Source organism: Gossypium hirsutum, chromosome A10 (assembly GCF_007990345.1).
Source record: "Gossypium hirsutum isolate 1008001.06 chromosome A10, Gossypium_hirsutum_v2.1, whole genome shotgun sequence".
In the NCBI taxonomy this organism is placed as follows: domain Eukaryota; kingdom Viridiplantae; phylum Streptophyta; class Magnoliopsida; order Malvales; family Malvaceae; genus Gossypium; species Gossypium hirsutum.
In genome coordinates this window covers 113,792,523-113,814,350 of record NC_053433.1, presented here as the reverse complement: position 1 = coordinate 113,814,350, position 21,828 = coordinate 113,792,523, and the positions used below count along the sequence as shown (strand labels likewise).

Below are 21,828 nucleotides of genomic sequence, written 5' to 3'. Positions count from 1 at the left end.
TTAATTATTTTTTAGAATAAATAATTAAAATTTAAAGGTTATAATATGCTTTAAGTTTATATACTCTTTATATCTTTGGAATTTAGTCTCCACATTTTTTTTAAGAATTTAATCTCTCTATTTTCAAATATAAAAATTCAAATCCAATTGTTAACACCGTTAAAATTCTTCTATTAAATTTGTAGGCATAATATTTTGTTTTTTTTTGAAAAAGTACTCACTTGATGATAATGTAAAAAAATGACATTATAATATACTTGAATTTAACAACAAATTTAACAATGTTAACAGTTCTTTAAATTTACATCAGCATTTAGATTAAGTAATGACATTATAAATATTGAAGTACCAAATTATATAAAAAAATTCAATTATAAATATAAAATCTCAAATTTTAACATAGTGTAGGAACCATAATTGAAATTGGGCTATTTTATATAATGAGAAATTTGAGAGACCGAAATTAAAAATTAACCATTTTGTTGAGAATCTATACTACTATATATAAAAGGATATAGTGATTTATATAAAAGTAGAGGATCAAAATTAAAAATTAACCATTGTTGTTAAGAATGTAAAAAAAAAAATAGCAAGGCAAATGTCAATGAAGGAAGTCCCTTTTATATATTTATACTATCAATAAAATTCTTGATTAAGTCGGTGTTACGAATTAATCGCACATTAAATTAGTTAAAAAATTATGGGAATATATTTCCTTATTAAAATAAGTAATGTTATTTGAGGATGTTTTAAACTTTTCATGATAAAAAAACTAATAAAAATATATATAATGGAATTCGAACTCACGCGAATTGCATTAATAAAATATTCAAATTGTCACTCAACTAAAGCTTCATTTAAATATTTTTAAAGCTTCATTTTAATACTTTTATATATTTTAATTTTATTATGCGCACTTTATATTCCTATCAGTTGTATATATTAATTGTATTTTATTTTTAAACAAACATTTATGTTTTGAATATGTGATTTCTATAGGTATATACCTATGATAAAAATTTAGTAGTAGTATAAAATTCCAAATTCTTTAATTTCTTTGAATTATCCAAATTCGACGAATGTATTCAATAAATATTTAAACATATGCATAAGTAAGGCCGAAGTCAAGAGGGGCTGGCAAGGGCCCTGACTCAACTAAAATGAAAAATTTTCCATTTAGGTCTTTTCTAATTAATAAAATTTTAAATTAATAATAGTAAAATTACATTTTATCCCCCTTTAAAATGATAAAATTTTAATTTAATCTTTTAAAAATTATAAATATAATTTATTAAAATAGTAAAATTACCTTTGTTGACACCATTTTTTTTGGATGAAAACGGGGTCGACTTAGATTTTGAAAATAAAACGTAAAATGGGAGTCGCCACCAATCTTTTTTGATGAGGTGTGATCGGGTCACCTCGTAAAACGGTTGTTTTTAATAAACGATTTAGATTTTATTAAAACAACGATTTTTGTCTACGAAATTCAGAAAAATGGGTTCGGGAGTCGGTTACGCACGAGGAAGGATTAGCACCCTCGATGCGCCCAAAATTGGTACCTAGTTGATTGATTAGTGTCTTAGTGTCGAAAATTGAAAATTTGAAGAGTTTTAAAAAAATACGATCCTTAAAAGAAACTCTGATAACGTGAATTGAAATATAAGATTCTCTTGTTCCGAAGGAATATCACATCCAGCACGTTAGGACACGATACTCTAAACCATCGAAACCAAGATCATCTTATAGTTTAATGAAACCATACTTTGAAGATTTAAGAGGATATTTGGCTATTTAGTCGAACGAGAAATCGAAACCCAGCACGTTAGGGCACGTTTTCTCGATTTTCCAAACGCAAAATATTGCCTTATTTAGAAAAAACTTTCCTTTCGATGTTTGGTGTTAATGCATGACAAAACAATAACGAATATGATGGCATAAAAACAACACGAGTAATAGCAACGAAAATAAGATTATTAAATATAAATAATAATGAAAATGAAGATAAATAAATAAATAACGGATAAATGTAAAGAACGTATATACATGAATGTACACAAAACTATAAAAATATGAAAAATCTATGTACGTATACGTATTGTGAGATTATTAAATATATGTAAATATGTATACATGTATAGGTATATGAGTTAAAATATGTAAATAGATAAGTATATATATATGCATGTAGAAAATATGAAATATAAAAAATATATTTAAAATAAATAGAGAAAATATACGTGTATATATATAAATTATAAGATATAGTAAGAAATGTATATGAGTATATATATATACATATATATATTAGAGAAAAATGTGTACGTGTATATATTTATGAAAATGAAAATATGTATATAAATATATAGGTATGTACATAAGTTGTAAAATATATAAAAATATAAGTATATATATGTACCGAAAATTTAAATAAATATAAATATAAATAAATAGATAACAATAATAATAGTAATGTAATATAATAGTAATAATAATATTAAAATAACTAATTTAATGATAAAATAACTAAAATAACAAATAAGGGATTAAATTGAAAACTAAACTAAAATTTGGGGGCGAATTGCAAACAAATAAAATGATTTGGGGCTGAAATATGAGATATTTAAAGGCTGGGAGACTGAAATGAGGCGCGCGCAAAGTACGGAGGACTGATCGGGAAATATGCCCAAGTCCTGAAGCGCCACATTTATGCGCGGACTAAATTGGAGAGACGAAAAAATATGCGGCCAAGATTAAAAGAATTGAAAGGCTACATGGAACGTGTCGCAGAGCTAGAGGGACCAAAAGCGCAAATAAACCATTAGGGCAAAGTGCGCAGGTCTCCCCTTTAAACGGCGCCGTATCACAAATCAAAATAAAAACTAAAAAAATTGCTTTATTTTTTCTGCTGCTTCATTCTTTACAGAACGCAAGAAGAAAAAAAAGAAAAAATAAAGGGAAACTCCCTCCTCTGCTAGGGTTCCAAGATTGAAACCCCGCCGCCGCCATGCCTTCGCTGTCCGGTGATCGGAGCTGTGCGAAGAAGGCTCCTATCGGCGCCTTGAAACGCGCTCATAGGACGAGGCCATGGAACGAAGAGACGAGGGGAAAGAGAAGAACTTTGGCCCCTCCTTGAACCCACATTCGGCGACGGCGAATCACCATCGACGGCGGGCCTAAGGGCCGATTCAGGTAACCTTCTTTTTTCCTTTTTTTTGTTTTTTAATTACTTTTAAATATATTTGAAATAAAAGAAAAGAACAGAAAAACAAAAACTATGAAAAAGAGAACGAAGAGAACAAAATTTTTTAAAAGAACAACCTTTTTCCAATCTTAGTTCTGTATTTGATTTTTGATGTATGTCTTTTACAACGAAAAAACCCCCTTTTTCCAAAATACAATCCGTCCTCCTCTTCAAAATTTCTCCCTTCGGTTTTATATCGATTACAATAACAATAAAAAATGCTCTTATTCCTCTGTTGTGGCTGCCTTTTTTGTTGTTTGTGTTTGCAGGGTATGGCCGGTGTTGGTGGTGGGGGTGTCAGACGGTATGGGACTGTTGTAGTGGAGGTATGGGGCTGTTGTAGTGGGGGTAGGTTTGCTGGTATGGGCCCGGGCAGATTTTGGGCTTTACAACCTTTTTACTATCATAAAAAATATATAATTTGATTCTAACCCTCAAAAAAATCTTCTGTATGTATATGATAGTCTAATCGTTTTGAAGTATTTTCATGTATATGACATGTATGATTTGAAATGATCATTTTTTAAATAAAAATTTCATATATTTAGAGTGAGTTTGTATGCATTTATATTACACATAAACCATATCCAAGATTCATACCCTAATGTTAACCAACTTTTCTCCAACAAATATGAACTTAGCCCACAAAATATTGGAAAATTTTTATTAAACTTGTAAATTGTTTTGAAAATTTTAATTAAGCTCTCAAAGTCTTTGAAAAATCGCATGAAGGTTTTCAAAAATTTTTAAAACTCTCATTAAGCCTACAAAATTTGCTAAAGTTCTAATTAGGCCTACCAAAACTTTTGAAAATTCTCATTAAATCCCCTCAAATTTCCTAAAATTTTAGGTATTCCCTCCAAAATTTAATGCCAATTTTCACCACTGAAGAAAAATAAGACAATTTTCAAGGCAGAGGAAACTGCAGCCTTGATTACAGAACAACAATGGCGTATCACTTAAAGAACAATGGCGTATCACTTAAAGAATAAATCAATTCAAAATCAAATTATAAAGATGAGTCAAACAAAGGGATTCTAATGAAAGAATCCTATAAAAGTTGGTTAGTTAAGTAGTTAATACCTACGTACGCCACTGCGGTCATACATCCTTGCTGAAGGGCACTCGTAATGAAGGTGACCCCTTCCACCACAGTTATTGCATATGACGATGGAAACGCCGTCCTGACTAATATGGCCTGGCTGGCCACAGTTGCGGCAAAAAATGTCCCAGAAGCGGCCTCCCATGTCTGATGACAGTTTCGACTTGGCACATTGTCTGGCTACATGACCTGATATATTGCAGATATTGCAAACTGGCTCGTTAGGGCAGTCACGAGCAAGGTGACCGGTTTTACGACAGTTATTGCAAGCCTTCTCATTCGTACAGTCGGTGGCAAAGTGACCTGCCTTGTAGCACTTGTTGCAGAGTCTTGCATCAGGAGCCGGAAGTCTGGGATTTAGGCAATCTCGAGCTAAGTGACCCATCTTACCACACATATTGCAAACCGGCTCACTGGGGCATTGGCCAGGAAGATGCCCTGGCTCCTTACAGTTCCAACACATAGTGATTGAGTTGCACTCGGCAGCAATGTGACTACAAAGAAATGAAGAGAAGAAAACAGATCGTTAACGAATTTCACGGTCCGAGAACGAACAAATATGAAATGGAAGGTTATACCTTTTTTTCTTTTGGCTTAAGTGAAAGGTTCTACAAAATTTAAACGAGGAAGAATTCATCTCACCCAGGAAGCCCACAGTTGTTGCAGACGGTCACATTCGGACATTCCCTTGCAAAATGTCCGGGTCGCTTACATTTGTTACACAAATAATCTTGCCTGAGAAACAAAAACATGGTTTCCTAAAATTAAATCGAAATGACAAAAACAAAGAAAAGCATATTTCTCAAAAAGGAGAAAAGATGAACAATGTGAAAAGCAGCTAGTATAAGCCCAAGCCTCAAATCTACTGTAGCACTAAACCGAAGCCTCAAAAGTTGGAACCACAAATTCTACCGCAGCAAAAATAAGGGATGCCGGGGTTGAAGATAGTTTATGATCTCAAGCTTTATGATGTATAACCAGACTAGTCTCCTCCAGCAGGTTCCATGAACCGGTCCTTTTTCCGAAATGACATATTCTTAATATTCGTACCCACCCGTAAGGCCTTAATGGCACCCTTTAACACCACAGACGGATTCCAAGGAATTCTAAATCTTACATGGTAGAGAACATGAACAAATTAAACTAGAAATAGGGAACACTGGCGTACCTAAAAAATTCAAGCAAAACCACCTCAACTCCTACACGATTATAACCAAAGTAAGGCGTGGCAAGTGAAACTGATAACTGAACATGGCCTAGAAATCAAGAGCTCGTGAATAACTAAATGAAGCAAGCAAATTCGCAGTTCAAGTGTTCAACTATGAACTACATCATAAAACATTATTCTCGTATATCAGCCCGAGATGTGTTTGCTTTCTAACGACCACAGTATTCTAGCAGCATAGAAGTATTGAACTTGGGGACCGAGCCGTTGTTACCTTCAGCAGCAAAATGGAGAGCCTATCAAAATGGTTGCAGAGAGCATATCAAAACGGTAGTTCGACTAGTGCAATACCCTTGATCCTTGCATTCCATGTCTCTATTCCTTAACCTTCTTTTCACATTGTCTAAACCTAATAAATGCATTGATCTCAAGCAAAATTTTTCCAGCAAAAGAAGTTCAAACATGAAACGTTTTTCATTTCATTTCCAAGAATTCAAAAAAAAAAAAAACTTCAGTACAGTCAGAAACAAATTTAACTTAAATTTCTATCAATTTCACAATAATGAATATTATAACAGGATACTTCAAAATTCATATAATTATTCCATGCCAAAATAACATCAACCATCTATTTTATGATCAAAACGAAAAAAAAAAGATTATTTAAATCTTAATTCTTTAAACATCGAACTTCGAGAACAAAAAGTAAATAAGAATGAAACATCATCATACACAAAGATTCTTAATAACGTTAAATATCAAAATAATATAAAAAAAGTTTATACCGATTATTCCGACGGTCCCTGCAGTACGGTGAATCACGGTAAAGAACACGATCAATGCTTCGAAAAATCTTCCCACGTAACAGACTCCTGCTTCTGTTGAAACTCATTCTTTAATAAAAATCTAAAAGTAAACATCAATTCTACAAGAAAAACAAACAAAATTTAACGAATTTCAGATCATAAAAGAAGAACATACAGTATTGAAAGACTTTACAGTTTACAACGTATTTAGTACGCGTATATATACATGTATATATATACACGAGGAGTTTTAACTCACCTGCGAAATTGAAGTGATTCAGATTTGGGATTTTGTTGATGTGCTGTGGTTTCAACCGAGAAAAATCTCAAAACTGGGATTTTTGTTTGCTCAAGGTGGAATGAGCACGTGTTTTTTTAGTTAGATGGAATCAGCAATACGGCATCGTTTCTAGCATTGCTTCCTCTCACTGTTATTATGTTCAGGTGTTGGGAAATCCAAAATGGGACTTGGATGGTTTTATTTTTATTTAATTTATGATATAAAATTAAATATTTTATGTTTAAAATATTAAAAATAAATTAAAATATTACTTATTAGAGTTGCATAGTAATCAATTTGTATAATTCGTACCGGCTCGTTTTGTTTAGTATCCCCTATAGTCAATGGCAGATCTAAAAACACGATCTAAGGAGCAAATTTTTATTAGAATTATTGACTACATATTTCTTTTAGGTTGAGGGGGCAGAATTTAAATTTTTAGGAGGTTTAATGTAATAAAATTTATTTTAAAGGGGTGCTATATAATTTTTTTTTAAAAATTAGGGGATAGTGGCCTTCACCTGCCTCCTCTTATATATAATCTAACAAATTTGAATAAGGCTAAAAAATGTATTATTTAATAGGATTTGAGATATCTTGATTTCATAAATATTTTTAGAAAAATACATTAATTAAATTAATATCAAATTAATTTATGAATGATTTTATTGTTTAATGGATGGGGTAATTTTTTTGTTTTAGTGTATATTGAATTTATTGAATCCCATGTTGGATTTGTAAGTTTTTTAATCAGTATTTTATGTTTAATTTTTAATTTTATTTATTTGATATTTTTAAATATTTTACATATCCATATATTATATATTGTTTTGAAAAATATATTAAATGTTTTTTAACAAATTCACATATCAAAATATATCAATAATAATAATAAATTAATATATTTAATGATACAATATTAATTAAACTAGCTGTAAGTATTCATATTTATCATTCATCTTTAAATTTTGGTTTCTTTTTTTAACCTAACCCAGACAAAATAAATAATTACGAAAATAACTCAAGAGCAAAATCATGTACGAGAAAGGCCTAAAATTTACAATACCCATTGGTGTCGCCAGATATATCAACAACATCGCCCCCTCATCATCATCTAATTTTTTTAAAAAATAATTTTTTCGAGTGCCGCCACTATGTCCGACGACATCCGTATGTATATTTCAAAATATACATGTATTCATGGTGTGTCTTATGACACCGGTAGACACTATAAATTTCAAGTTATTCTCGTACATAATTTTGCTTTTGAGTCATTTCTGTAATTACTTATTTTATTTGGGTCAATTTAAAAAAAGCCTTACATTTTGGTTAATTAATTTTTTTAGTAGTTCTCCCATTCAAACTCTGAAAAAAATGAAACTAATATATGTATATATATCTGAATGAAAATTTAAAACTTCAATAATAATTTCTCATATAAACTCTTAAAAATGGATACATTAAATACATAATATTGGTATTAAAACTTTTCTATGGATGACTATTTGTTCTTGATATAGAATTACTATCAATAGTCTTCTCTTCCTTTGTAACTTTTTGGGCAAAGGAAATTGGAACCAAGCAAAGTCCTCTACTTCTTAAATCTTCCTTCTTTTCAGTTTCCTGTTCACAATAATAAGTGTCCTATTTTTTAAATTATAAGGAATTCTAAAACAATAAATAAATAAAATTACCACTGAAATAAATATTAATCTAAACTTCAACAAAATCAGAAAATTTATATTAGGATCGAAATTGAATTATAAATTTTGAAAGATAAAAAGACACAAATTTTATCACTGTTACCTGTAATTTTATAAGTTTCAAGGGCCTAAAAGGTGAGGTCCTTTTTTTGTCCTCTGTTACTGCCTCTAAATCTAAACTTGTCTTAAGATTGAACTATCGGCTCAACCTAACTTTGCATGAATTGGATTAACCCATATAGGATATTCGGGTTAAGAATAAACGGTATGTTTTTTATTTAGCCTAACCTGACCTGACCTGACCTGACTTGAATCAAGGTTTATAAAATAATAAAATCAGGTCTAATCATCAATTTTAATTGATATATTTTGATAAGAAAAAAAGAGAGGAAAAAACTCAAATCATGATTCAATTCAACCCATAAACATTTTCTGATTGAGTGAATTCAAGAATGATTTACCTGTGGGGGGTGAATAGCTCCAAGACTGTTGTATGATCTCCTCGGCATTTGAAACAAATTCTGGGGTGAAAATGGAGAAAAAAATAAATTTAGATAAATTATTTAAAGCTAAGGAAACTAGTAAAAAGCCAAGCATTTAATTTGGTTTTTGAAATATGATTTATTGAGGAATTTAATATAAACCTGAATATGTTGATGTAGAAGTTTGATATAAAGAGAAGCCTCTTCAAGGACTGGAGCTATATCAGCCTGCAATAATAAATTCAACCAAATTTGCTTCTTTATTTGCCAAAAGACAAAAGACAATTAATTTTTAATGTAAAAATAGACAATCTAATTAAGGAAATAAAGATGTTTGCTTAATTTAATATTGGTGACTTGGTCTTTATGAATCAAATTAATCTTTATATTATTAAATAGTTCAATTGAGTCCTTATATTATTAAAAAGTTAAAAAATTAAATAATTCCAAATTGTAACAGAGTTAATATTTATTGTAAAATAATATATTGAAAATTAATTTTTTTAATTGCAGTTCAATTTCAAACAAAACTTTAAAACTATTAACTTCGTTAAATAATAAATATTAAATTTATTTCAGTTTGACCTTATTTGATTATTTTTAATAATATAAAGACTAAATTGATCTATTTAATAGTAGATGAACTAATTTGATCAAGTATTTATAATACAAGGACCCATTCACCCTTCATTTACATTGAATATGATTATGTCAAGGTTTATATTATTTAGACTCGAGTGTAAGTGTTAGATATAAATATATAAATAGACGATAAAATAGCATTTCACTCCTCCATAAATAATCTAATTATAAATTAATATATTGTAAATTTGTACTTTTGTCCTAAAATTAGAAAAATATCATTTTAATCCTTTAAAAGTAATGAAATTATGAATTAATAAATAATAAATTTATATTTTCACTCTTCAAAAATTTATAATTTAATTTTAATCTCTTAAATAAATCCCGAATTGCTCTAAATGTGTTTTTAAACGATTCTAAAGATTATATTTTTATACTCATGTTCGAATATGCGTAAAAACATGAATGTCATACACGAATATTTTAGACAGGACACAAATAACTAAAAATATAAAAAAATAAAAGTAATGTAAACAAAACACTAACCTTTCCATAGGGGGAAACTAACTTTTGAAGAGCTGTGATTTTGTCACTTAGCTTTTGGCTTCTCCTCACTGGCGTATTCAACTACAATGGAACATAAAAGGAAAAACTTGAAACTTGATTTTTTTTATTCATTGAAATTATGTTAAAAGATACATACATTCTCAATTTCTCATTAATTTTCATCATATATTGCAAATTCCATACCCTGAAATCACTGATTCCTGGTTCTGTTTCAATGTTTTGTTGAGCAGATTGTTGTTGTTGAAAGGAAGACACCTTTTGTCTCTTGTTCTTATTCCACTCATTCAAAGCAATAGTTGGATTTAATGGCGTTTGCTCTTGGTGAAACTCAATTGAAGGACGTTTTCGTCCATTTTGCAAGTTTTGAATGTCCTGAGAGGAAAAGAAGAAGAAGAAGAAGAAGAAATCAACCCGTTTTCAAAGATTAAAAACATAACTTTATCTTACATTTAATATATTCAAACCTAGTTTTTTTTTTAAAAAAAAATCTACCATATTTTGAATTTAATAATAAATCATTTAATAAATAAATTAAAATAATTTAATATATACTTATGATAATATTGATTACAATTATAAAATAATCAACGCAATCTTTAATTAATAATAGTGTAAATTAATACTTTTATATAGATCTACATATTTATTGTATTTAAAATAAAAGATACATTTAATTAATTCGTATTTTTTATATATAAAATATTTGCATATAACTATTTGCTGACTTTTGGCGAGTAAGTGCACTATATTGAAATCATCATCATTCATTTGTAAAACCTTAGTGTTAGTATTGTATTAGAATCGCCACCATTTATGTTAATAATATTTAAATAAATTTAAACTATAAGCTCTCTCTCGAATTTACACAAAAGAAGAAACTTAGAAAAAACTTATGAAAATAATGAAAAAATTGACATTTAGGGTAAGTAATTGACACTTATTTATAGGGTAAGTAGTCAATCTTAGATTTAAACTAACCTTTTTAATGAAAATAGGGAAGAAATTAGCATTTATTTATAGGATAAATATAAGCATGAGAGTGCCTTCTAGCCATTGTGGGACAAAAATTAACTTTTTAAGGGTTTAAAATTATTTTTTAATAAAAATAGTAAAGAAGTAAGCTATTAAAGTATTCTTTAGTGAATGTGGGATTAAAATAAAATGTAAGCTATTAAAGTATGATCTAGTAGATGTGAGATTAATAGTAAAGAAGTAAGCTATTGAAGTATTCTTTAGTGAATGTGGGATTAAAATAAGACGTGAGTTATTAGAGTATTATCTGGTAGATGTGGAATTAAAATTAACTTTTTCATGAAAATAATGATAAAGTAAATTATGAGAGTATTCTCTAGTCAACATGAGATTAAAATGACTAACATGAGATTAAAATTAACTTTTTAATAAAAATACGGAAGAAATTGACACTTATTTATAGGGTAAGTGTGAGTATAAAAGTGTATTCTAGCCAATGTGGGATTAAAAATTAACTTTTAAAGAGATTAAAATTAATTTTTATGAAAATAATGAAAAAGTGAGCTATGAGAGTATTCTTTAGTCAATGTGAGATTTAAAATTAATTTTTTAATAAAAATAGTGAAAAAATTGTCAAAGTAAGAAATGAGAGGATTCTCTAGTTGATGTGAGATAAACATTAAGTACTCTTTAATGAAAGTGAAAAAATTGGCAATTATTTATAGAGTAAATGTGAGTATGAGAGTATTCTCTAACCAACGTGGAACTAAAATTAACTTTTTAATAAAAATAGTGAAGTAAGCTATGAGAATATTCTTTAGTGAGATTAAAATTAACTTTTTAATTTCTTGATTATATCTAAAGTATATATTTCTTTATCTAATTAATTTATTTGTAAATTAAAAAAAAATCTATTGCATATGTTATCAAAGCTAAAGTATGTACATTTTTATTTTATCAATTTATTTGTAAATTAAAAAAAAACTCTTAGACTAGAAAAAATAAATGGTACTTCTAAGTTATTAAAAATATTTTTTTAAGTTATATTAAACATAATTTTTTTCTTTTTTAAGGGGTTAAAGTGTAATTTTACTATATATTAATTTATAATTTCTTTATTTATAAGATGTTTGAATTGAAAATTTTTCATTTTGAAGAGCCAAAGTTCTATTTCACTATATATTAATTTATAATTTCTCTATTTATAAGATGACTAAATTGAAACTTTTTCATTTTTGAAGAGGAATCAGATTTACCTCTAAATAGAAAAATTATTACTTTTCTTTGTCTTTTTCATAAATTTTTTCAGAGGAAGAAACTCTAGAGAGCTTATGAAAATTGTGAAGACATTTATTTAAAAGGTAAGTGTGAATTATAAAAGTACTTTCTAATCGATTTGGAATTAAATATCCGCTGTATGAAGAATTGTCACATATCAACAAAATGAGTATACCATGTGTTATAAAATTAGACAACCGGAATCTTAACATCTTGTAATATATATATATATATATAAAGTTATAGTATTGCCGTATGACTTATCAAATATATATAAAAAAGAAGAAGAAGTAGGATTAGAGTTTACATACCGATTCAAAGTGTGGAATTGCTAGCTTGTTGCTGAGTGACATAGAAGGTTGAAAATAGGTGCCAAAGTTGAAGCTACCAAATTGATGATCTAACACCAAACAAAGGGTATTTTTACTATTTTATGATATTACTTTTGCAGGTAAAAATTCATGTATGAATATCATGAACTAAATAGAAATGGTATGAAAGAATATTTTACATATTTAAGAGGTGTTTATGAGTCGATTTTAATTTTAATTTTAAAAAACTTTTGGGTTAATTTTAGCTTAGACTCACTTATTTTACGGTTTAAAAAAATAAAAAAAATATTTTTATTTAAATTTAATGATAATAAATTCATTTATATATTTTCTAAAAGTAAAATTGGCCAAATGATTGAAAGGTTTAAGCACAAGCCAGGCCCTGAAAACCAACCCAACCCTCTAATGCAAAAATGTGATGGAGGTATTATCCAAACCTCGTAAATCAGAGATAAAGTGGGACTGATAAGGAGCAGCAAAGGCCCCATATCCTAGCTGGTCGCCATTGTTGAATGTTTTAGATTCCGCAGAAAAGGCATCATCCACCTGAACATTTCTGCTAAAAAAGGTGTAAAAAGGAACATATTGCGGCCAATTAATTTGGATTTTCTTTTACAAACAATGTAGCAATCCGAGAAAAATTAAATATTTATATCCAACACATATATATTTTTTTTGAATTTAAGTTAATTTATGAGTTTCTGATTTAATTTTCTTATTTTTCCCATCCATTGAAGGGATTAGCCTTACTTATGCAAACGATTCCATTTTATTATTATACTTGCAATTTTTTTTATATTTTATTTTGACGCATCATTTGGGTAAATTAGCAATATATGCTAATTTTGGAAGATAGTGAGAGAAATATGTCGATTTTGGAAGGAAAAACAGAAAACGCGTCTTGCAAGAAGAGTTTTCTTCTGACATGTTTGAAAACGCATTTTACAAAATGCGTTTTCTTTAATAACTTGATACATCAACTTCTTTAATTAGATAGTTAAATATTAATGGTTTTGCCCTTAAGTCGTAAGTTTGATTCCTCCTCTACTCACATTTGTTAATACATCAACTTCTTTGATTAGATGGTTAAATATTAGTAATTTTGTCATTGAGTCTTGAGATCGATTCATCTTCTACTCACATTTTTATTTAAAAAAAAGTTAAAACAAAATGAAATAAAAAGTACAAAAGAGCTGATATATCAAGTTATTAAAGAAAACACGTTCTACACAAAACGTGTTTTTAGACACGTAAGAAGAAAACACTTCTTGCAGGACGCGTTTTATATTTCTTTCTCTAAAATCGACCTATTTCTCTAAATAACAAAAAAAATTAACCTAAATCCCTAATATTATTTAAAAATGACATTTTCTTCGCATTTACCCACATCAATTAGTTAATATAAATTTATGTGATATAAAAACTTTGTGTTCTTAATTAATTGTTGCATAAAACTATATTTTAGTGAAGGTAGAATATATACCCTATAGTTTCCATCCGCATAAGGACATCCGAATATGACATCTGAGCTTCATTGTTTCCTATAAAGAGAGACAACAAAAATAAGTACAGAACTATATCATATATTTTATAAAGTCAAAAGAAAACCTATTGTGATTCCGAGGTTTAACCTTGTTACTTTATGCAATCATTTTTTCATAGGATTCTAAGACATTTTCCGCCATCACCCTATATAATGTCTTTCTTAGGTATATAAGAGTAAATTACATCTAAAGTCATTAAATTATTAATAAATTTATATTTTGATCACTCAATATCAAAAGTTATAAAATAGTTATTGAACTGTTCAAAAGTTTTTATTTAACAAATCGAAAGCTTTCACTCTTCTTCTCTTATATAGTTCAATTTTTTTTTCATGAATCAGTTTCGAGTGTCATGAATCTATGAACCGAAATCCAAGCAAATTTCTTCTCTAATCTCCAACACTGATTGTTTCATTGACTTGGATATAAGGTATGCGTTTTTACTCACCGATGAATACTTATCCACCGTACTGATCATCAAATAATTGCTTGGAGCTCGCCAGTTGAACTTTTTTTGTTAAAAAATTTAATAGTCCAGTGATTTATATAAAAACTTTTAAATAATTTAATGATATTTTTTTTATTTCTCAAGGTATCTAGTGGAGTGAGCTCAATAACTAATCCTCCGCATTTTGTGTACCCATCATGGGGATAAATATTGGCATGAGTTTTAAAGTTACTCTATACCCAAGGTAAAGATCGAACCCTCAACCATTAGTTAAGGTAAGAGAGACCCTTGCCATCTCACTTAACTCCCATGATTAGTTCAATGACCATTTTGTAAATTTTTAAAATTGAGTAACCAAAAAGTAAAAATACTAATAATTTAATGAACTCAAGTGTAATTTACCCTATATTTCAAAGGCATTGTCCTCTTTGGATGTACACCACAAATATCAATAGAACAACTCAGTAGTTTGGTAGGAACCTAAGAAGACAATGTTGAAATCTCTAACTCAACAAATTAACGAGAACGGAAATAAATGAAAGAATGATTATTAAATCTTTATTAACTTTGGCTCACAATTTAAAGATTACATTGAATCAATATTTATAGCTCTTTTTACAATCCAATAACTGCTATTAACATATTACTAACACACACTAATAAATCAGAAACTAAGAAACTAAAATAGCCACCACAAACACATGCTTTCACTTACTAATTATAACTTCTAACATGGGTAAAGTCATAAAATTCTTTTTGTGAGATTGAAATTAAATTGTATATTTTTATAATAGTAAAAATATAATTTTTCTATTTTAATGATCTATATCTTTATAATTTTTAAAAGATTAAATTAAATTTTTATCATTTCAAGATTAAAGTACAATTTTACCATTATTAATTTAGAATTTTATAAACCATAAAATGACTTAAATAGAAAATTTTTCATTTTAGGAGGAGGCTGCCACCACCTTGGATTCGCCACTGATCTAACAGAATACCTCCGAGTCTAAACGCAAGAAAAACATCCTAAAAATGATTAACTACGGGATGATATCCACGATTCGAATCCAGAGCTTCTTTCTCTATTTTTTAGACTAATCTCGTAGATTTAGATATATATATAAGTATATATACACATACATACCAATGTTGTTGAACTGTGAGGGCAGTGGCAAACTCGAAAGTAGAGCGTTCCTCATGATCAATAACTGGTTCGGGTTTTTCTTCATATAGAAATTATATCAAACACCTTCCATGCTCGAAGATCAGAAGCTGCAATCTGAAAATGAGACAACAATTTGGGAAATTTTTGATAAATTCGCAAAACATTATACATTAACATACAATCTGAGCCGTAAACTGTCACGCCCCGAATTCAAAGATTTCGAAAAACGTAAGAAAATCATAATAATAAACTTAAAAAAAAATGCTGACGAAAAATCATAACCTCACCTCAGATCGGAGCCGGCACCGGCAAACGACGAAATGAAGCAGATGAAGAGGGGATGTAAATTCAAGTTATAGAGTAAGATTTGTAAACAGTGAGATCGATATCATAGTTTATTTTTTGCATGAAAATAAATATGAAACGTCTTTAAGGTGTGTCATCAAAGGATGGGAATATATAAGCATAAAGGGTGGCTCTTCATTGCTGGCAAGATTGATGATCAGTTTAATGTCACTTTCAAATAAAAATTTGACTTCGTTTTATTAATGGGAATGGATTAATTATTGAAAAAAGAAATTGTCAAAACTTAAACTTGGTGATGAATCAACTCAGTATAAACTCAGTTGTAGAGATATGGCAATACAAAACCTCTGAGTTCATTTTGCTCAAAATTCTCTAATGACTTATTTGATGATACAATTTTACAAAAAATCATTTTAACCCTTGTTAATTTTTTGTCTCTCCTAACTCTTGAACTTTCACTATTTTATAAGTAAACCATGCCAGTAATCACTAATCTATAAGTTTTTTTAGACACTAAATTGAAAAAAATTATAATTTGGTCATTAAATTATTTAAATTTTTTTATTTAAGTCACTAGGTTGTTAAGTTTATTTTTTAGAAGTTCCGCTATCAAGCTCAAAGTGACATTTCGACGTTTGGTATGGTGGATCAATACCCATTGACGGAGTAGTAGAACATATCTTAGGTCCAAAACGATCTAACAGTCAATGCCGGAAATCGAGGAACAGAACTGTTTGAATTTTGATTTGCAGATTCATAACGTCCAAAGTTATTTCATAAAAAAAATTGAATTTTAGAATAAAAATGAAAAAGAAAACTTTCGATTGGTACATGCAATGTTAATAAAGAAAGTCATATAACATCGATTTTAACAACCCGATGACTTGAAATGGAAATATTTGAATAATTCAACGACCAAGTTATAACTTTTTTTTAGTTAAATGACTAAAACAAAAACTGCGAGTCCAAAACTTATGGTTTAAAAAAATGCTAAAAGTAATTAATAAACCAAAATGCAAAGGGGTTTGGTGAAAGAGATTACCTTAAAATTGCATAAGTATTTTAATAATTTTATATAAATAAAATAGAGCATAAAACATTAGACCAAGTAAGACTTGAAAGTCAACTAAGCAATTAGTAAGTTTCTCTTTGTCTTTTCATTTACACTGTGCAGTACATTGATGCAAATAAATTTAAAATTTACAATTGACTTAAATATTCTACATTTTATAATATAAATATATTTCCTCTTGATTATCTTCCCTATGGTAGAAGTCAAAATGTCTCCATTTTCTCTTATTGAAACAATATAAAACATTTTGACCAAATAAGACTCTAAATTCAACTACCAAGCTTCTCTTTGTTTTTTACCTACATTTTGGAGCACCTTTTTTACCATATATTAATCACTGATTAAGGTGTTAGAATCTTGTTATACATTCTGATTATATCTGCTCTCAATTCATAGATAGGAGGATAACACGCTTTAGTGCACTTGAACTTACGTCCTCCTGTATTGACAACAATGTGCATGCCAATTAAGTCTTATTAAAATATCTTTACATTAAAAGGTAATTAATATTATTATAAAATATTTTTATCTTTTCATAATTTTATATAATTTTCAAATAAAACAATTTAAAAATCAAACCCAAAACAAATAAATTCATATAAAAAAACTTTTAACATTTTATTAATAATCATTTGTTGATATATTTTTTAAAGAAAAATATTTCGTTCACCTACCTATAAAATCTAGTATATATATAAAAAAGAAATCATAGTAAAATATTATAAAATAAAAGTTGTGCATGGTATAATTTAAATGTCACTATTTTTTATTTATCAGTTAATATTTGATTTAAGTTCAAAGCACTACCTAAATTTTCTTAATATCCCCTTAACTAACCTCTCTAGCATTTTTTTTTACATGCAGTCCTTCATAAATTAGAAAATTTTAGATTGTAAACATATATTTGATCTGCAGGCCTAGATACATGGCTTTATTAATTTATGAAAACCTAACTTTGGGTTAAAATAGTTAATTAACTTAAATCTAAATTATTCTAATTTTATGGACTGCATGTAAAAAAAAAGTAAAGTCCATATTTTGTAATATAATTGTTCAATAGTCGAGTAAGTTAACGGGAATCGAATCAAATTTATGAAAGAAGATTTTCAATTTGACTCGGTTCAATTTTAATTATTACTATTTTAGTAATAAAATTATTTTTATTTATTAGAGTAGACATGTCAATTATTTATTGAGTCACATGATATTATTTGGTTTAGACACTAAATTGAAAATTGAAGTCAAACTTAAGTACCAAATTGAGCATTGAAGTTAATTAATATACCAAATAGCATATTAATTGGTAAAAGTACATGGAGGCCCTTGTACTAGAAGTCTGATTGCATTTTGGCCCCTCTACTAAAATATGAACAAATTAACCCTTGTACGTTAGATTAAATAGTAAATTGATCCTTTCGTTGAAAACTTCACCCATTTAAAATCAGTGACTTAAATGAAAACTTTTGAATAGTGTGACCAAATTGTAACTTTTTTAATTAAGTGATCAAAATAAAAACTTACCCGTAATTTAGTGATTAAGAATGTAATTTACCCATGGATTAGGCATTCTAATTGATCGGGACTATGATCATGTGTTAATCCAGATCAATAGCCTTGAGGCCGCTAAGATTATTCAAAAGAGACCTACAAAAGGATCTAATTCAGCTTTGATCAAGAAGATTCCTTAGCTACTGGCACAATTTGACCATTGAAGTATTTCACATATTTCTAAAGGAAACAATCAGGAGATTAATAGTATGGTCAAGCTGGCACATAAGGGAAGCCATGAATTGCGAATAATTGAAGTATCCCCGCTTGGAGGATCGGGCTAGCTCTTGTAATCTATGTTTACTTTATTTTCTTCATTATTACCAAAAAAAAAAAGTTAATTATTAATTTCTTGAGCTTAAATGTTAACTTCTTTGCCTCCCAATTAAGTGGATTTTATGTTCATCATTAGTTATTTTTATTTTTACTAAACTTATAAATATCAAATTGTAACAATAAAATGATTAAATTATATAATGTAGGTGTTTAAATTGTAAAATTTTTATTTTGAGTGTTTAAAATAAAAATTTTTTATAATTAAATGAATATCAGTATAATTTAATACTCTTATATAAAACTACTTCTAAAAAAATATTTATATTAAATTAAAATATTAAATATATTTTTAAGGAAATATATTAAATCTTTTTATTTTTATTAAACTTAAATATTGTTGTTCTTTGCCTCCAAGTGGATTTTATCATTAATTTTTTTATTAAATTTATAAAATATCAATTAATTTTCTTCTCTAATTATTTCATTAAAGTTTTTAAGAAAAATTATAGTCAAGATCATTAAACTATTAGTAAGTTTATATTTTGATCACTTAATGTCAAAAAGCTATAAAGTGGTCATTAAATTTTTTTAAAGTTTTTGGGCTATTAAAATCATTGCCATATAGCTTTCTTCATTCACACCACCGACATCAACTAAAAGCTCTTTTCCCTTCCTCTTTTATGATTTAGTTTTTTTTTTCATGAAATAACTTTAAACGTATTGAATCTACGAACTAAAACCCGAATGATTTTTTTCTTCTCCAATGCCGACTGTAAAATCAACTTGGATATTAGCATGACTTTTCAAATAATTATTCAAAAAACTATTTATTTAGTAAAATATTTGTTGGCATGACAAAATACCAAATCAGCATGAGGTACACGTGGCATGTCACGTGTCGTTGCCTACTTGTTCCGCCAGCCCCTTAATCACTTAACGGTGGAAATAGAAGAAATTTTTAACGGTAGGACCAATTTGCTCATTTCTTGATGTACATGGGCTAATTTGTCCATTTCAGAGATCAATAAAATGCAATTTAATTCCTAGTATAGAGAAGTCCATACTTTTAGCTATATTAACCCCTTTATATATTTTAAAAATAATATTATTTTATAAATATGTCTAAATACGTTGAACATGGACGTGAGAGACTAGTACTTATATGAAGAGAAATGATTGTATGAAACAAAGATATTATCCCTTTCCAATAGTTTAAAGTCATAACAGTAAATTCATCTTGAATTTCAAGATTTTCATTTGGATTTAATTTTTTTAAGATAAAAATATCGATGTGACATTAAATTATTGAAAAATGGATACAAATGACGTGACGTTCTTGTTTCAAACAATAGTTTCGTAAAAGATTGAAAAGTTGAAATAACGTTAAACATGATAGCATTATCTTGTATCTTAATTCCATTTCTATGCAATTTAGTCCAAAAGCCAAATAGAAAACAAACCAATGTACTCACCAAAGAAACTACATAAGAAAGGAAACAGAATAAAAGATAAAGACTTAAATCATAAATAAAACATAAAGTGGAAAACAACAACATATAAAAATAAAAGTACAAACTACATATAAAACTAAAGTTGCCAAAGGTTCAAGGTTGCCCTAATGGTATATATAGAACACTTAACATGCTTGGATAGAGATGATAACAAATAGTGTCGATTTGGATATTTGTAGCTATTCGATTCGTTTTCATCGCTACAGAATCGAACATTACAAAAAGAAATTGAAGAAATCCGACCCGCTATCATCTCTATAAACTCGGGAAGAAGATTAATATATTACTTCACTGCAGTCTGCATCAGCTTCCTTGGTAGCATCACCATTGCTAGAGGAAAACCGGCAGCAAACTCCATTGAAATAGCAGAAAGAAAGGTTAAAGAAGGGAAGAGAAGGTTTCCCATAGAGAGGGCTTTGATAGGAGATCAGTTGCTTGCTTTTTAATAGAGAAAAAGATGGTGGTGAAGGGATCTTCCCAGCATATACTTTAAAAGCAAATATACCCTTCTTCTTTTTTAAAAAAATAAAATAAAATAAACATGTAAAGAACTTTTGCTGATGTTCATTTCACTTTATTTGTTTGTTGGGGTTTTATTCTTTTAAATAATTTCAACTGGAGATTTGATCTTTGTGGAATCTACCTCAGGTTTTTTCATGGCTTTAGTGGGTTTGTCGATCTGAACTTTTTTTTAAATAATAATTCGAACATCAGCACATATTTAAGATAAAAGTTAAGGGGGAAAAAAGGAAATAATTAGTGTTTTCTTTGAACTCTCTCAATGATTTGTTGTTCTAACTATGCCAAAACTTATGAGAACATTCATGATAAAAGCAATGACCCTATTCTTTTTGACTCATGTCAGAGCAAGCTCGGCCTATGACTGATAGTCACGTTGGTAGGACCACTAAGAAGGTTCGAAGGAGGGGAGAGGATCTACCGGACGCTGGGGGAGAGTCGAGGTGCCTTTGAACGTTACCAAATGGATGATTTCTTTGGTGATGAAGATTTTGATTTAAAAGAGGGACATGTAATGACAATCTGATCAAGGAGACAATCTGATCAGATCAGGGTTTAAGAGAATCACACTAGTATTATTGATTTGCCGCCAATTGCTGATCCTGTCGAGGCAGTTGACTTGGAAAGTAATACATCGACCTTCAGAGGTGAAGGGAGCAAGGATAGGAATAGGTCTAAAGCTATTGGTAAAAAGCCCCACGCCCAACTCATGATTAATAAAGCTATTGAGGCCCGTCTGCCAAATCTAGGGAAGGTTAATGTTCAAAAAAAATTCGAGTCCAACACTTGGTTAAGAACAATGATAAGGCCCATGTGTCTACTGAAAATGCTTCGGCCAATTTCAAGGTTTTAAAAACAGCCACAACTCTATTTGAAAGTCCACAATATTGTTAGCTTACCGAGAGAGATAATAGCAAGATGTA

The 21,828-nt window shown here is 28.6% G+C and overlaps 2 protein-coding genes and 1 long non-coding RNA gene across 9 annotated transcripts; all 3 read right to left on the bottom strand.

Annotated features, from left to right (window-relative positions):
- Window positions 1-4,225: 4,225 nt before the first annotated feature.
- LOC107897820 (zinc finger protein GIS2) lies at window positions 4,226-6,711 on the bottom strand. 6 transcript variants are annotated; one of them, XM_016823398.2, is made up of 5 exons: window positions 6,577-6,593; window positions 6,297-6,389; window positions 5,786-5,920; window positions 4,925-5,081; window positions 4,226-4,840 (listed from the first exon to the last, which is right to left on the bottom strand). In XM_016823398.2, exons 4-5 carry the CDS (start codon window positions 4,981-4,983, stop codon window positions 4,321-4,323), a joined length of 579 nt encoding a protein of 192 aa, XP_016678887.1. In that variant the 5' UTR covers window positions 4,984-5,081; window positions 5,786-5,920; window positions 6,297-6,389; window positions 6,577-6,593; the 3' UTR covers window positions 4,226-4,320. The 6 variants fall into 6 exon arrangements, with proteins under 6 accessions (XP_016678887.1, XP_016678883.1, XP_040934071.1 ...); XM_016823394.2 differs by lacking the exon at window positions 5,786-5,920 and having other exon boundaries at window positions 4,989-5,081; window positions 6,297-6,436; window positions 6,577-6,711; XM_041078137.1 differs by lacking the exon at window positions 5,786-5,920 and having other exon boundaries at window positions 4,989-5,081; window positions 6,297-6,404; window positions 6,577-6,675.
- Window positions 6,712-7,973: 1,262 nt separating this feature from the next.
- On the bottom strand, window positions 7,974-13,098 carry LOC107896182 (transcription factor bHLH123). The gene is made up of 7 exons (XM_016821294.2): window positions 12,951-13,098; window positions 12,493-12,581; window positions 10,115-10,303; window positions 9,911-9,991; window positions 8,945-9,010; window positions 8,762-8,821; window positions 7,974-8,220 (listed from the first exon to the last, which is right to left on the bottom strand). Exons 2-7 carry the CDS (start codon window positions 12,532-12,534, stop codon window positions 8,089-8,091), a joined length of 570 nt encoding a protein of 189 aa, XP_016676783.2. The 5' UTR covers window positions 12,535-12,581; window positions 12,951-13,098; the 3' UTR covers window positions 7,974-8,088.
- A 662-nt stretch (window positions 13,099-13,760) lies between these two features.
- Window positions 13,761-16,387, bottom strand: LOC121207767 (uncharacterized). Of its 2 annotated transcripts, XR_005902877.1 has the most exons (3): window positions 15,961-16,387; window positions 15,653-15,787; window positions 13,761-14,054 (listed from the first exon to the last, which is right to left on the bottom strand). It is a non-coding gene; the product is annotated as an uncharacterized lncRNA (long non-coding RNA). The 2 variants fall into 2 exon arrangements; XR_005902878.1 differs by lacking the exon at window positions 13,761-14,054 and having other exon boundaries at window positions 15,042-15,787.
- Between the last annotated feature and the right edge of the window lie 5,441 nt (window positions 16,388-21,828).

Bases quoted from the DNA above. Each gene is read 5' to 3' on its own strand.
- LOC107897820 (XM_016823394.2), bottom strand. From the start codon at position 6,403: ATGAGTTTCAACAGAAGCAGGAGTCTGTTACGTGGGAAGATTTTTCGA. The intron at 5,082-6,296 runs GTATAAACTTTT...TTTGTTTCTCAG, and splicing joins AGGGACCGTCGGAATAATCG to GCAAGATTATTTGTGTAACA. The intron at 4,841-4,988 runs GTGAGATGAATT...ATTTCTTTGTAG, and splicing joins AACAACTGTGGGCTTCCTGG to TCACATTGCTGCCGAGTGCA.
- LOC107896182 (XM_016821294.2), bottom strand. From the start codon at position 12,534: ATGTCACTCAGCAACAAGCTAGCAATTCCACACTTTGAATCG. The intron at 9,011-9,910 runs GTTAGTGTTTTG...TTATTATTGCAG, and splicing joins TAGTTTCCCCCTATGGAAAG to GCTGATATAGCTCCAGTCCT. The intron at 8,221-8,761 runs GTAAATCATTCT...TATTGTGAACAG, and splicing joins GAGCTATTCACCCCCCACAG to GAAACTGAAAAGAAGGAAGA.